This window comes from Apium graveolens, chromosome 11, assembly GCF_009905375.1.
Source record: "Apium graveolens cultivar Ventura chromosome 11, ASM990537v1, whole genome shotgun sequence".
Classification (NCBI taxonomy): Eukaryota; Viridiplantae; Streptophyta; class Magnoliopsida; order Apiales; family Apiaceae; genus Apium; species Apium graveolens.
The window spans coordinates 67,387,646-67,405,666 of NC_133657.1; the positions used below are offsets into that span (position 1 = coordinate 67,387,646).

The 18,021-nt window shown below is 35.3% G+C and overlaps 1 protein-coding gene across 1 annotated transcript; it reads left to right on the forward strand.

Annotated features, from left to right (window-relative positions):
- The first annotated feature begins 4,440 nt into the window (after positions 1–4,440).
- LOC141695574 (protein FAR1-RELATED SEQUENCE 5-like) lies at positions 4,441–5,076 on the forward strand. Its single transcript, XM_074499812.1, has one exon. It carries the CDS (start codon positions 4,441–4,443, stop codon positions 5,074–5,076), a length of 636 nt encoding a protein of 211 aa, XP_074355913.1.
- Positions 5,077–18,021: the final 12,945 nt, after the last annotated feature.

Here is an 18,021-nt window from a genome sequence, read left to right on the forward strand (position 1 = left end):
ACTTGACCACCAATCTGGTCTGACCACGAATCTGGTCCACAATTTTATAAAACAATCCAATTCTAACATAATAATAGAATCAACAATGTAAAGCAATAAACAAAATCATAAGCAACATTGGATATTCGATAATGAAATGGTTGCAATCTTCATAAATGATGAATATATCAATTTCAAAGAATAGCTGTTAGGTAATGAAAGAATTGGATAACAAAGGAATCAACATTTTAAGGTTACAAGGATTTGGTCTTTCAAAGCATAAGGTACAATGGTTTGAATATGTAAGCAATTTGATTCAGTATTTGGCATTTAGTTTTTATGTATTTGTGGAGTAGTATCGTATATCTGTGATTCGTATTCGGGTATACAACAAGCAATGGTTCAAAAAGTATAAGGTTTATGGCTCAAAGATCAACAACTGGAATCAAGGTTTAAGGTTCAGTGCTTCAAAGCACTTGCAATATGAAACAAAACTATTAATCAACTATGATATATCTCGAGAAAGTTCAGAACACTTGCCTGATATCAGCATGCTATACTTCTCGAACTTCCAATCACAATCTCCTACTCCTCGACTATTTCTTTCCCTTTCCTACGCCTTGCCTCTTCTGCTCACATATCATAAACATCTATCAATACTCAACTCATACGATTCTATTCGGTATACACTTCTATCTACCCTTCGTTTTACCCAAATCCGATTAACGGGTTGAAAGTTACGTTATAAACAAGTAAACACCGAACATATAGACCGACAGCTAAACAACAAGTCACATATAACACGTAACACGTCAAACAATCAATGATATATTATTTATAAAGGAGTCTCGGGTAATAAACAGGCTTTCGAGTATTTAATATGATTTTTAAAATATTTTTCGAAATTAAAACGGGTCGTTGGATTAATTTTAAAGCAATAAACAGGGTTCGGTTGGCCTAATCGGGCTTCAAAACAATTTTATAATAATTATTGAGCCTTGAAAAGAATTTTAAATAATATTTTGAAGCTCGAAACTATTTTTCGGAATTTTTAAAATATTTTTAAATAACTAAATCTAATTAAATAATTAATTAAAATTAATTAAATCAATTAATCAATTAATTTTTGAATTAATTGACCAATTAATCAATTAATTTTTGAATTAATTGACCAATTAATCAATTAATTATTAACTAAAATTAATTAATTAATTAATTCAGATTTATTTTTGAATTAAAAATAATTTTTGGAATTAAAATAATAATTTTTGGAATTTTCAGAAATTAAAAACAAATTTTTATAATTAAAATAAATAGGAAATGTGATTTTTAAATAATTTATAAACAGGAATCCTATTTTTGCAAACTTTTCAAACTACAGGGACTAAACTTCATCGTTCCCAAAAGTTCAGGGACTAAACAACAATTTTGCTGTTTAGTCGCCGGAAAATTACGGGGACGGCCGGAAAACACGTTCACGGCATCCTCACACCACCATCTCCTCTAGATTACATCTTCTAAATACCATGAATTTAACCATGCAATCAAAACACATCAATAACCGCTGGGTTGGCCGGAAATTGGCCGAGAAGTTCGTCGGTTTCCGGCGAGTTTCCGGCGACCCGACGTAAACTTCAAAATACAACTCCCTTCGATTCAGGGATCCTCTTTTAACGAGCTATATACTAATCAATTGCAAATTTCATAAGGAACACAACCCACTATATTTCAACAGCTAATAACCCCTAGAACAAAAAACCCTAAATTCCAATTAAGAACATTTATACGGGTTATAAACCCTAATTTTAAAATTCGAAGATTAAACTCAATTTGGAACATGTTGTTGAACTCCAAATCAGTCATATGACATATGAAAATCATCAGGAGAACAAACTCTACAATATGCAAGCATCAAATCATTCAAACAATCATCCGTACAAAAATTCATATTTTTAATCAAAATAATTCGAAAATAAATAAAAATATAGAAAATAAACCTTTGATTCTGCAGTTCTGAAACTTGGATAATTTGATAGAACACTTCAAACCCTTTGTTTTTGTTACTCAAGCTTTCCAAACGGATTTCAATAACACCTCCGAATTGCTGTTTCATTCTTGAAAGTTTATATGAATATATAGATTTTCTCTGTAAAATTATATAATTACTGTTTGCAAACGATTTTCGGTACGAAATAAAATTCGGTAAAGGCTATTTATAATTACGTAAAATTAGTATCCCGTTGGATCATTCCGGATACAAAATGGTACGTTTATTTATAAAAACAGATCCAAATGGTACCGGTTTTCGGGATAATTATCCAAATCAGTACAATTTGTATTGCGGTCTTGGTCTCAGCGCCTGATTACACGTATTACGATGTGATAATTGTAATAGTTTAATAAAAAGATCCCGTTTATCAAAAATACGAATTTTATTGATTTACCGAAACGAATAATGTATTGAAAATATTGCGCCGGGACCCGCACAGGAAAAAAGATCCCGTTTATCAAAAATATGAATTTTATTGATTTACCGAAACGAATAATGTATCGAAAATATTGCGCCGGGACCCGCACATGACAAACCGTACGCTGGATCGAAAAAGTCGAAACATGGAAAATGCTCGAAATATTACAATTAGGTTAGAAAGGAGTTCTCGGAAGAGTTCGGGTTATAAAAACGTAAAAACGGGTGATGTCGGTCGGTTCCCGGTTATATAAAATAGTTTATAAATACTCGGAAAAAGATTTTATAAAATTCATAAATTTCCTATAAAATCATAAATTTCCTATAAAATCATAAATCAACATAAAAATAAATATGAAGATATGACAATTATCTATATTTTATTTTGGACATATAAAAATTAAAATATTCAATTGATATTATTTTTAAACATCCAAATACATATACCACTTAACAATTAATTCACAGAATAAATACTGAACATGCATAATATTTATTTATTAGCAAAAATAATTACAAGATATATCCCATATATTACATCCTTCCCCCCTTAAAAGGATTATGTCCTCAGAATCTCCTAAGAAAACAAATGAGAGTATTTTTTTTTCTCATATCACTTTCTAACTCCCAGGTTGACTCTTCAACCTTTGGGTTTCTCCACAGTACTCCTACTAACTTTACCACTTTATTTCTTAACACTTTCTCTCTTTCTTCTAGAATCTCTATCGGACTCTCTACATATGATAAATCTGCTTGAAGTTCTATTGGCTCATATTCGATTACATGCCTGGAGTCTGGATTATACTTCTTAAGCATCGATACGTGAAAAACATTGTGAATGTGCTCCATGTGCGGAGGTAACGCCAACTCGTAAGCTACTTTTCCAATGCGCTTTAAAATCTCAAAAGGTCCGACATATCTTGGGCTCAATTTTCCTTTCTTTCCAAATAGCGTCAATCCTTTCCACGACGATACTTTCAGTAATACCAGATTTCCTTCTTCAAATTCCATATCTTTCCTTGATTGATTTTCATATTTCCTTTGACGGTCTTGTGCTGCTATCAATCTCTTCTGGATAACTTCAATAACTTCCTTCGTATGTTGCACCAATTTAGGTCCAAGTATTTTGCGTTCTCCTACTTCGTCCCAATACACTGGAGATCGACATTTGCGTCCATAAAGAGCTTCATAGGGTGGCATCCCAATACTGGCATGATAACTGTTGTTGTAAGCAAATTCTACCAAGGGTAAATGCTCGTCCCAACTTCCTTTGAAATCAATGGCACAAACACGTAACATGTCTTCGATCGTCTGGATTGTCCTTTCGCTTTGGCCATCCGTCTGTGGATGGTAAGCCGTACCCATATTCAGTCTCGTTCCCAAACGTTCTTGAAAACTTTTCGAAAACCTCGAATTAAATCTCGGATCTCGATCGGATACGATAGACATGGGGACTCCATGACGAACTACGATTTCTTTCAGGTACATATGGACTAACTTGTCTAGTGAAAATCTTTCATTTATAAGCAGAAAATGAGCTTACTTGGTAAGTTTGTCCATTATAACCAAATGGAATCATGATTAGCTTTCGTTCTTGGTAATCCGACTATGAAATCCATGGCAATATGCTCCCACTTCCACTCTGGTGATTTGCACTTGTAAGGGACGAGAAAGAGACTTCTTATAGATGGGTTTTGAAGACTTGGTTGGAAGCGGTCGATAACAAGCCACCTATTACCATTATTACGGATCAAGATATCGCTTTAAGTAATGACATTGCCGAGGTTATGCCTAACACCAACTATACATATTGTACGTGGCATATTAGTAGCAAGTTTCCCCAGAAACTATCTACTTTGTATACTCAATACTCGGAGTTCAAGACGGATTTTAATACATGTATCTAAAACTCATTGTCACCAACGGAATTTGAAGATAGGTGGGAGGATTTGAAAGAGAAATATGATCTTGAAAATCACAATTAGCTAAATGATATGTATGCAATTAGACAACAATGGGTTTTTGCTTTCACGAAACAACATTTTGCCGCCGGTATGACTACCACCTCAAGGAGCGAGTCTATGAATTCATTTTTTGATGAGTATGTAAAAGCGTCGACCGGTTTGAAAGAATTCATTGAGAATTCACAAAAAGCTTTGGAGTCACAATATTTACGGGAGGTTCAAGCCAATTTTGATACCGAGTACAAGGAAAGGAGACTATTCTCTAACTCGTCAATGGAGATACATGCCTCCAAGATATACACAAAAGAGATGTTTAAGCGATTTCAAAAAGAGCTTCAAAAAAGTCAATCTTTTGTTATGAAAAGCATGAAAGGTTGTGGAGATTATCTTTCAAAGATGTATTTGGTAGAAAAGTCCACCTTGCCGGAGATTTATAGAACAAATTTTTTCTTGAAGGTTTCCATCGACGGGAGTTATTCTTGTACATGTAAAAAATTTGAACATTCTGGGATGATTTGTAGACACATGATCCGTTACCTTAACAAGAAACAAAAGACGATGATACCGCCTGATCTTGTCACAATGAGGTGGACAATAAACGGAAACAAGGTTGCGGGACCTCTACCGTGTACCCCTCGGATGCTTGGTAATATTGTAGAATCTTAAACAGCAAGATATAGTGGATTGTGTAAAACTTTCCAAGGTTTGTACGTTGTTGGTAGTTGCTTCGTTCCGCGATACAATTACTTGATGAGCGTGATCGAAAGAGAAAAGGAGTATGTGATTAAGTCTTTTCCGGGAGAAGAGAGAGAGAAAAAAATAAATGAGGACTATGAAAATGATGATGAAGAAGATGATCCATTATTAGATCCCCCAAGGTCACAAACAAAAGGACGTCCAAAAGCGGTTAGATTCAAAAGTGGTATCGAGACGTCAAGTTCAAATAAACAATTTCGAATGTGTAGTTTTTTGTGGGGCGAAGGAAGAAGGCCATGATAAAAGAAATTGTCCCTTGAGATTATTAGGAAAAAAGGAAAAAAAATGATTATAATTTCTTATCATGTACTTTGAAATATTAATGAATTTTAATTAAATATTTTCAATGTTGTTAATGTTAGTAATTGTTGGCATTATTAATAATCCCAAATAAAGAAGTGACTCTAAAAAAAAATTGAAAAAAAGTTATTTTTGAAGATTTTTTTTTCAAAGTTGGGCAGAAAGTTTTCTGTAAAACAGAAAAAGTATTATATAAAAAATAAATCATTTGCAAGTGTAGTAACCAATCTGCAAAATTCTGTTTACCCCCGCAATGAAACCAAACTAAAATTAAAAATAAATGGCCTTGACATGCCAACTAAAACCAAACTAAACTTAAAAATAAAAGGCCTTGACATGCCAACTAAAATAAAAACCAAACTAAACTTAAAAATAAAAGGCCTTGACATGCCAACTAAAACCAAAACAAACTAAACTAAACTTAAAAATAAATGGCCTTGACATGCCAACTACAAACAAATCAACTAAAATAAATACATCTAACCAACCAAAATAAATACAACCAATCTGAATAAAATACAATCGAGCAAAATATATACAACTAACTAAAGTAACTACAAGTCACTAATCAAATAACAAACTAGTGACCCACCTCTCTTTTTCGAATGCCCCACTCAGAAATGTGTCTAGCAACCCCTTTTGATAACTCGTGCGCCATCCGATAGCGAAAAGTCTGTACATCAACTTTAGCGTTCCACGCAGCTGATAGCAAAGAGATCCCGTTGAGCATAGCGTCCATGTACTTGGAGACATATACACCACAATCAATGCCACCATCTTGATTGGGTCGAGCATCAAGACCATGAACCCCCATATATTTCAATGGAAATCGAGATGGATGCAAATAATTGAGCATATATGGGATCAACTTTTCCTGCAAAATTTTACACATATTTAGATAAAAATAACGGAAAATAAACCTAACAAGTCATTATTTCATTATTAATCTATTTAAAACTAGTGGTAGGGAATTAAAGAATGATATTTCACGGGAAATGAACCTAACAAGTCAGTATTTCATTATTAATCTATTTAAAACTAGTGGTAGGGAATTAAAGAGTGATATAGTTATCATAATGTAATACTAGCAGGGGTGAGCGATGTTCCCTGGTATGTCTTTATCATCCCTAATAGGATCAATGTTTAGCACTCTCATTTTGTTGAGATTAACAACAAACAAGAACCAGAGTTATCACACGTGGGGAAAAATGCAAAGTCACAAAACTGAAGAGGCAAGCTACCCCCCTTGTCAGCATAATCTCTAAAGAACTTCTCCATTGACTTCTTGGCATCACCTTTTAGGGTACTCGGAAAAGCCTACAATTACAAGTCAAAAAATAGGTTAACATTTATACAGCAGAATTGATATCTGTTTATTAGAAAAGCAGGAAGGAGTATTGGTATTTATATATAGAGTACCTTCAAATTAGGACAATGCTAAGTGCCATCGCCATGAAAAAGCTAGGAGCAATGAAATACCGTCTGGGCTTGAAACTTTCAGTTCTGGGAATTTTTTCCCATTTTTCCCAGAGTTTATCCTCTCTAAGTCTCAAGAGCTCACCATAGGCATTGAGAACATCATCCTCCACCCAATACTCTGGTCGCAAAGTTTTTACTTGACTATGTGTAAGAGGATAAGTAACGCCCCACTCACTGTGATCACACCAAATGTAATCAACCTCTAAACTCCAGAAATGCTGATACAACCACCTCACTTTCCGATTTTTTAGTGGCCTTGTCATATCACCACGCCGCTCAGGACCACCTCGTTTCGCCACATCCTCCGCTAAATCTTCAACTGAGTCCATCTACAAAATAAACAAAAACACAATTAGCACATTTGGAACTAGTTAATCCAAGGCCATTTACTTTAAAAAAGAGTTAAAAGTTATTACATCAAACATGTCCCGTAGCTCACTAGGAACAGAAGACTCGCCCATGCCCAAATGTACATGGAGTGACAAGGGAGGAAGTAATCTCTAAAGATTATGGAGTAATAGGCATCTGCAATTAAATAATAAATTAAGTACACATTTAACACTTAGTTTAATCCATTTATAACTAGTTGTAGGGAATTATATGATAATTCACAGGAAATGAACCTAAAAAAGTCATTATTTTCATTATTAGTCCATTTTAAAACTAACTGTATGAAATTGATGATATTTCACGGGAAATTAACCTAAAAATGTCATTATTTTCACTTTTAATCCATTTATAACTAGTTGTAGGGAATTATACGATAATTCACGGGAAATGAACCTAAAAATCATTATTTTCATTATTAGTCCATTTTAAAACTAGTTGTATGAAATTGATGATATTTCACGGGAAATTAACCTAAAAATGTCATTATTTTCACTTTTAATCCATTTATAACTAGTTGTAGGGAATTATATGATAATTCATGGGAAATGAACCGAAAAAAGTCATTATTTTCATTATTAGTCCATTTTAAAACTAGTTGTATGAAATTGATGATATTTCACGGGAAATTAACCTTAAAATGTCATTATTTTCACTTTTAATCCATTTATAACTAGTTGTAGGGAATTAATCCATTTTAATCCCATTTAGTTGACATAGTAGGGAACAAATAATACCTTTGGTGGAATAGGTTGAAATGTCATAAATTTGTGGAACGGTACTGGAGTAGTATAATCAACCTGCAACTAGAAGCCGATACATAAACATATTTAACACATGAAGCTAAAAATGTGTAGGTACATAGAATGGCAATATTTGTTAAATATTTGTACCTGAGAGGGAATGGATACAACTGTGGGAGCAGGGGTGGCTGGAACAGCATCAGCAGACCGAACCTCAACCTGCAATTAGAAGCCGATAGATTAACATATTCAACACACGAAGCTAAAAATGTGTAGGTGCATAGAATGACAATATTTGTTAAAGATTTATACCTGAGAGGGAATGGATACAGCTGTGGGAGTAGGGGTGGCTGGAACAACATCAGCAGACTGAACCTCAACCTGCAATTAGAAGCTGATACATAAACATATTCAACACAGGAAGTTGAAAATGTGTAAGTGCTCGACAATATTTGTCAAAGATTTGTACCTGAGAGGTAATGGATACAAGTGTCGGAGCAGTGGTGGCTGGAACATCAGCAGGAAACTGAACCTCAACCTGCAATTAGAAGCCAATACATAAACATATTCAACACAGGATTAATGAAAATGTGTAAGTGCATAAGAGGACAACATTTATCAAAAATTTGTACCTGAGAGGCAATGGATACAGGTATAGGAGCAGTGGCGGGTGGAACATCACCAGTAGACTAAACCTCAACCTGCAATTACAAGCCAATACATAAACATTATTCAACACAGGAAGCTGAAAATGTGTAAGTGCACAGGAGGACAATATTTATAAAATATTTGTACCTGAGGGGGAATAGATACATGTGTAGGAGCATGGGTGGCTGGAACATAACCAGTAGACTGAACCTCCTGCAATTACAGCTGACACAGACATATTAATTGAAGTTCTACGATGCATGAAATGAAAGCTTTTGTTAGAAATTTATACCTCATGTGAACGTTTAGGGGGGACTAGTACTGCGGTATCCTCCTCAGGACCACCAGTCTCCTCCTGCCATTAATGTAAATTAAAGACACACAAATCATTTACATATTCAATAGACGAAATTTAAAAGATCACAAGTTCGTGAATGATAGTCATTAGTACCTCACGAGGACGCTTCTGAGAGATAGGGGCGCTGTCTGTTGCGAGGTACTAGGAGTTGTATCATGAATGTGTACCTCACGTGCATCTCCAACAGGAGGCTGACGCTCAACAGGAGGCTGTTGAATATCTTTCGGTCTGACAAAAGCGGTCCTACTGTATCCAAGACCCTTCCACCCAGTCATTACCCGATCATAATGTGCGAGATAATCAGGAATGACATCATAGAACCAGCTAGGAAGGCCGCGCATGTGGATCATGTATGTCATCTTCATAGCACTCTCTAACTACAAATAAATAAACAAGTAAAAACTGTAAATAAGTCCTTATTTTCATTTTTTATCCATTTTACAAGTAGTTATAGGGAATTAATGATAATTCACGGGAAATTAACCTAAATAAGTCATTATTTTCATTTTTAATCCATTTACAAGTAGTTAAAGGGAATTAATGATAATTCACGGGAAATTAACCTAAATAAGTCCTTATTTTCATTTTTAATCCATTTACAAGTAGTTATAGGGAATTAATGATAATTCACGGGAAATTAACCTAAATAAGTCATGATTTACTTTTTTAATCCATTTACAAGTAGTTATAGGGAATTAATGATAATTCACGGGAAATTAACCTAAATAAGTCCTTATTTTCATTTTTAATCCATTTTACAAGTAGTTATAGGAAAACATGTAAAGACTACAATTGGAAACAAGTAAAGAATACCATACCGCATCACCCATCATCTGCTGAGGGTACCAGTCACGGGGCTGTATGATATCGCCCTCAGGGGTACACAACGAGCGATCCTCATCTTATTTACCCGTCTATACCACTGCATATACTTGGGGAGAGATACAAACCCGCCCTCAACAATCTCCGGCCCGCCCGTAGCCACATAACTCTCCCACTTGGCAACATACTGCGGATGCATAGCAAGACGGTGAGGCCGCTGAAAAGAAGACTGTCTCTCCAACCTCAGAACAGCGTGGTCAAACGGATCATCCGGTATATGCTGGCACATCCCAACTGTCTCAGTACCCTATCAGAATACTGGTACTCAATGATCTCAAATGCCACCAGCGGGATACGACCAAGAGTCATATGACGGCACACCGGGAAATGAGTAGCATCAACAGCATCAGGATCAGCCTCTCTCTCGTAAAGTCTGGCATACGGCTGCCATGTCACCCAGTGTAGCTGTAAACTATCCAAATCACCCCGGTAGTTACGTGTATGGTGGTGGGGGTTTACTCTACTAACCTTCACTGGCTCGGCCCACGCGCACGCCCTCGGCCACCGAATCTCCTGCTGAGGCGTAATCTCCGGCCTCCCGGGTGCCAATCTCTCGTAAGCCCACAACATCAATAACAGACTACACACGTTAAAGGTGCGAACAGACCTATCAGCCAACAAAGTCAATGATCTGTATAAGTGTGCCAAAACAGCTGCACCCTATGTATAATCACGAATCTCCGACTCCTCCATCAGCAGCTGCATATACCGGGGATGCACCACGTCCCGCGAAGATGTAGGGAAAAGCACGCCTCCAATAATAAGTAATATATAAGCCGTGTATGCACTCTGCACTGCACCTCAATCTGAGCAGCATCCATATCTCTGGTATCCCCGTACCGGCTCCTCAACTGGTTAAAATACAGCCCATCCTTATAGAACTCCCTGCGCTCCTGCTCTAACATGGACGGATCCTCCCAGTTCTTCATGAACCACGCCTTCGGGTGCTCGCCGTGGGTGAGAGGACGACCAGTAGCTGGTAATCCCAGAATCATATAAACATCCTCCAAAGTAATAGTCATCTCCCCACACAGCAGATGGAATGTGTTGGTCTCTGGCCTCCACCTCTCAATCAAGGCCGTAATATGTCTGACGTCATTCTGCCGAACCACCCGGGGGTTGCCGAACGCCCCAAAACCATATTCATCCAACAGAGCCTGCTGATCTGGAAGTATATGCCACTCACCCATCCTCGTTGTCAATTGTCTAACATCTACGGTATTCCTGTCCCCGCCCTCCTAGATCAAATTGCTAATATGGCGGTCCTGCATAGTCAGCAAGGATCGATCAAGAGGTCCACACTCCATGTCCATAGTATCTGCAATATTTTAAACCAAAAAACACATAAGTACAACTCCAAACAAACAGTAATTAAGAAAAAGAAAACAAACAAATGCGTGAAAATATTATCTCAACACAATCAAATGATTACAACACATGTTTTCTAAATTTTTAAGTGTACTACTTTGCACGTAAATTCACATAAAATTAACAAAAACTATTGTATATTTTTCATTTTATTCGAATTATTCACTCAATAAATCAAAATATTGGAGCACTTGCGATAGTTAACAAAACCTAGATTGCCTACCATCACATTACGCAACATTAATTCCACCAAAGTGTTTTAATTGGATTTTGAATATTCAGGAATGCAAGTTTGCTCATTGTAATGTACTTTGCAATCAACAGAACTCTCATTTACCGATTGTATATAGTCAATTGGGGTTTTTAGTTGATGTTACTCTTCAGTCACCTTTGTTCGGAAAAAAAACTGCCGATTTTTTAACCTAAGACCTGGACTCGACATTATTTCACATTCTTTGTTACAGGGGGTAGGATTTATTTAATGATAATAACTTATTTATATATTTTTTAATTGCTCTAAGTAGTTCTGGAGGCCTGCTTTATACCCCGTCCACGACTATGATAAATATAACACAAACAAACTTCTTACATTAACATCTTAAAGTTCAACATTAACATCTACCACTATCATCTTATTTTAGTATGCTGTTGCAGACTTGCTGTTAATATTAACATTTTAGTTTTTATTTTTTTAAGGGATCTAAAGATAGTTAAACATACATAAAAGTAATATTCACTTTCTTAGTCAATATTATTGAGCACTCCATGTAAAATAAGTCAGTTTATTTAATTTGCATATATGTGCCTTTTTATCCTACTCCAAAGCATAGTACAGATTTGTGTGATTAATCTGAATATAACCCTAAAACTAGTTTACAAAATAATGTTCCTTTAACAAGACTTAAAAAAAACATTTACCAACACGAACACAACCCGAAACTCGAAATCGTCGGCCTTAAATCAACATAACAAATCCAAAACAAAAACCTACAAGGGAACACAAATTTCTAAAAATTTGACTTGTTTTATCATTTACAAAAAATAAAGGGTAATTTTTCAATCTCGGGAAACTTGAAAGGTAATATATGTTGTTTAAGTACTGCCAAAAATGAAAACTCCTGTGACTCTTGTGTAACTCAATTAAATTTGCAGATAAAAGAGAACTACTAATCTGGTTACAAATCCCGCCCTGGAAATCATCAATACAAGTTCAAGATAATGAAATTTTATGGCACCAAATAACAGATTAGTCTAATACAACTTAAGCACTGTCATATAGCTAATGCACTAATGCGTTAATCAACACATATACATTATAGCTTTCCAATGCACATCATATATACACCTGCTTAGAAACTAGCTTATAAAAACACAAATTTCAACAAACATTTCACAGAGGACTTTCATCAAACAGTTTGCATACATCATTTAAAATTTAAAAAAACCAAACAAAAACAAAATCTAAATTGTGGGTATTATAAAGTGACCTAAAACACTATAAATTCAACAAAACAATGAATCTAACATATAAACAAATCACTATAGATGTATAAGAAACAAAGGAGCATTATTTTTCTTACCCTCAAAGAGAAAGAGAGAGAAACACCAGTAGCAGCAAGATGAGTGTAATTTACTACTAGGGTTGACTTTGATTTAATGTGAATAATTTGTTATTGGGGTATCTGTGTAATTGCAGCAAGATGAGTGTAATTTACTGCCAAAAATCGTCTCTGTTATGTCTGTTTTTCAGTTGTAGTTTAGTTTCTGCAAGTATCCGTGTGTAAAGAAAAACGACTACCGCAATGAAACATTGCGGTGGTATATTCATATTTATTTGATATTCGATATAATATTTAACATTATTAATATTTTCAAATATTCAAATATTTTCAAATATTCAAATATTTTCATTTATTATTAAAAATATTGAATAATTAAAATATATAAATATTAAAATATTTTCATTTATTATTTTAATATTTATTAGTAAATATTTGAATATATTAATTTCATTATAATGTTTCAATACTTTTAAAATATTAAATATTAAATATTAAATATAATATTAAATAATATTATAAAAATATTTTATAGTATTTTTTAATATACAATCTTTAATCAAAAATATTAAGAATAATATCTTATTAAATTAATCTTTAATTAAAAATATTAAGAATAATATCTTACTAAATGAATTAATAAAGAAAAAAGGCAAAAAAGGAAATGGAGAAAGTGGGTCACTGCCGCAATGTTTGGCAATGAAGTATTGCGGCAGTAGCAGATATCAGCCTTCTGTTTACCACTTCAACGGTCCTGATTTGTTGGTTGTAAGGAGTCCCTATCCAACTATGGTTGTGGATAAGGACCCTATATATATATATATATATATATATCCAAATGAATACACGATAATCACCAAAACATACTCGATCAACATTTATACCAAAGTCCAGGAGCAGAAAACTAAAAATATATAATATTAGTATTATTAGATTCTAAGTTAATTTCACTAGGAAATTATTGTTGATGTTGCTGTAACGGGTATGAAGATGTCCTGTATATAGATTTTGACTCCGAAACATGGATAAGAGAAAGAGATGTAGTTCGGAAGACCATCTTTTGCTTTCCTGACAGCTTTTTGTTAGATATTTGCCCTGGGGAAGGGGAGATATTTTCTTTCATTGTCTAGACTGATCATTGTCTAGACTCACCGTCCATACTTGACTAGACTGATCATTGTCTTACATACAAATTTTATAGTCTGTACGCTTGAGAGGACTGCCCCATTAGGTAAAGAGAATACACTATAGTTGCTTGGACACGAGAGATTGGAGTATTATTTCCGCTCTCTGTCTTTATTCTTTTGAGGTTATCTATTACTTTACAATATTAATTCAACCAACTATCACATTGGGCCTACTATCCAATTGCTTGGTTTAAAATTTTTGATAATAATTCTGTGGACTAACCACCTGTAACTGACTCGTGCACCACCACAAATAGATTAGTAAAATCATTAGAGAGTGAATTAACTATTTCAATAGAGACTCTGCTGCAAGCTAAATATTTTGATAGATTTCATCGAGTTACCACTGTTTTTAGACTTTGTGAAAATCCAACAAGACCTTATTTACGTGACCTTAATCAAATATTACTTATTAGCTACTAGAAAGAACATCAAAAGAGGAGAAATTACCCGAGTCACAAGGGCGTAGAGGGGAAGTGTAATATAGATGCATAAAACAGGCACCAACACTCTACAGTTCGACAAAATTTATATCATCAGTTAACGAACTGAGTTTTTATATGGCATTGCCGCAGTAAGCATTTTTATGCAACAAAACACTCACCCAATAAAAAGTTTGACAATCAAAAACTCATAGTTTTCATGAAAGCAAGAATTCACGCCAAACTCATACTACAAAAAAGAGGAAATTTCAGCTGTTATAGGGGAACTTGTATATTTCCATTAAATCATATAACCTATATTGATTTATGTTAACAAATAACAGGAGGGTAGTTGTATATTACCGTTATCCAAAAAAATACGTTACTTGGAATGCATTCTGCAAAACCACATAATTGATTAGATTTCCTTTATTCTATTTGTTAGTGCAGCATATTGCAGTTTAACTTCGGGAATCAGGCCGATCAACAGAACTGGCAACAATTGTTTGCAGGTACTAGGATTATACCTGCTGCTATAAATGCAGAACATATAGATAAATTATCTAATCACAACCTATAATTAAGAATTTTTAATATGATTTTATCATAATAAACTAGATCTAACTAAATGAAAAACATTAAATGTTGAATAGAACAAAATAAATCTAAACCATAGCTGCCATAATTAACTAAGCCTGGGTAAAATAAGATAGGTAAAGGAAATACTTACTGAATTTATGTTGTTGAGGGTCAAGTTGCTTAATGTCTGAAGGTAAGGGAACACCTAAATAAGACGGGACAAAGTAAAATCCTGGTGGAACATGTGGTAAATTTTTCAACTCTATTACATTTCTTTTCTTATTTTCTTTTCCAGGATTACCATTACTAATGTTGGCTGTTACATTATTATGCACCATTGCATAGAACATAAGCATGACAAACCTGAATAAATCCATTATGATTTTGTAGTAGATAGCTTTAAGGAAAAAAACCAAACTACTATAATGAGTAAGTAATGGAAGAGGGTAGAGGGGCTTATACACGTCAAGATAAATGAGGCTAGGTGTACATGGCTAGGAGGACATGTCAATATTTTAAAATGCTATATATAACTGGTTTTACAAATGTGAATTCTGAGACTAAAGTATCACGATGATAAACTTTTTAATTGAGTACCATAATTACAACAATAATTCTATTTTAATAAAAACCAGTTAGGTACTTTTATCTTTTTTTAATAGTGCACTACATTTACAACAATAATTCTATTTTAATAAAAACTAATTAGGCACTTTGTTTTTTTATTTATGAAAAATTTCTTCAACTTTAATTTGAATTAATCGTCAAATAAAAAAAATATAATATTAACATACTAAACATAGAGTACTACAATTTGTTATTAACATACTAACAATAGTAGTCAAGTTTACAAGGGGTAAATGGTGTAATCATTGGAATTCTGGATGCAAGTATATAAAAAGAACACCCCAGTAAGGTATATAGCTCACCGCTTGTTCAAAGTCGCCAGACATGCCCATTGTGAGCGATCCTCATCTTATTTACCCGTCTATACCACTGCATATACTTGGGGAGAGATACAAACCCGCCATCAACAATCTCCGGCCCGCCCATAGCCACATAACTCTCCCACTCGGCAACATACTGCTGATGCATAGCAAGACGGTGAGGCCGCTGAAAAGAAGACTGTCTCTCCAACCTCAGAATAGCGTGGTCAAACGGATCATCCGGTATATGCTGGCACATCCCAACTATCTCAGTACCCTATCAGAATGCTGGTACTCAATGATCTCAAATGCCACCAGCGGGATACGACCAAGAGTCATATGACGGCACACCGGGAAATGAGTAGCATCAACATCATCAGGATCAGCCTCTCTCTCGTAAAGTCTGGCATACGGCTGCCATGTCACCCAGTGTAGCTGTAAACTATCCAAATCACCCCGGTAGTTACGTGTATGGTGGTGGGGGTCTACTCTACTAACCTTCACTGGCTCGGCCCACGCACACGCCCTCGGCCACCGAATCTCCTGCTGAGGCGCAATCTCCGGCCTCCCGGGTGCCAATCTCTCGTAAGCCCGCAACATCAATAACATACTATACACGTTAAAGGTGCGAACAGACCTATCAGCCGACAAAGTCAGTGATCTGTATAAGTGTGCTAAAACAGCTGCACCCCATGCATAATCACGAATCTCCGACTCCTCCATCAGCAGCTGCATATACCGGGGATGCACCACGTCTCGCGAAGATGTAGGGAAAAGCACGCTTCCAATAATAAATAACATATAAGCCCGTGTATGCACTCTGCACTGCACCTCAATCTGAGCAGCATCCATATCTCTGGTATCAGCTCTTGCCCCGTACTGGCTCCTCAACTGGTTAAAATACAGCCCATCCTTATAGAACTCCCTGCGCTCCTGCTGTGACATGGACGGATCCTCCCAGTTCTTCATGAACCACGCCTTCGGGTGCTCGCCGTGGGTGAGAGGACGACCAGTAACTGGTAATCCCAGAATCATATAAACATTCTCCAAAGTAATAGTCATCTCCCCACACGGAAGATGGAATGTGTTGGTCTCTGGCCTCCACCTCTCAATCAAGGCGGTAATGAGTCTGACGTCATTCTGCCGAACCACCCAGGGGTTGCCGAACGCCCCAAAACCATATGCATCCAACAGAGCCTGCTGATCTGGAAGTATATGCCACTCATCCATCCTCGTTATCAGTTGTCTAACATCTACGGTATTCCTGTCCCCGCCCTCCCAGATCAAATTGCTAATATGGCGGTCCTGCATAGTCAGCATGGATCGATCAAGAGGTCCACACTCCATGTCCATAGTATTTGCAATATTTTAAACCAAAAAACACATAAGTACAACTCCAAACAAACAGTAATTAAGAAAAAGAAAACAAACAAATGCGTGAAAATATCATCTCAACACAATCAAATGATTACAACACATGTTTTCTAAATTTTTAAGTGTACTACTTTGCACGTAAATTCACATAAAATTAACAAAAACTATTGTATATTTTTCATTTTATTCGAATTATTCACTCAATAAATCAAAATATTGGAGCACTTGCGATAGTTAACAGAAGCTAGATTGCCTACCATCACATTACGCAACATTAATTCCACCAAAGTGTTTTAATTGGATTTTGAATATTCAGGAATGCAAGTTTGCTCATTGTAACGTACTTTGCAATCAACAGAATTCTCATTTACCGACTGTCTATAGTCAATTAGGGTTTTTAGTTGATGTTACTCTTCAGTCACCTTTATTCGGAAAAAAAACTGCCGATTTTTTAACCTAAGACCTGGACTCGACATTATTTCACATTCTTTGTTACAGGGGGTAGGATTTATTTAATGATAATAACTTATTTATATATTTTTTAATTGCTCTAAGTAGTTCCGGAGGCCTGCTTTATACCCCGTCCATGACTATGATAAATATAACACAAACAAACTTCTTACATTAACATCTTAGAGTTCAA

Coding starts and splice junctions, on each gene's coding strand:
- LOC141695574 (XM_074499812.1), top strand. CDS start 4,441: ATGTATGCAATTAGACAACAATGGGTTTTTGCTTTCACGAAACAACAT.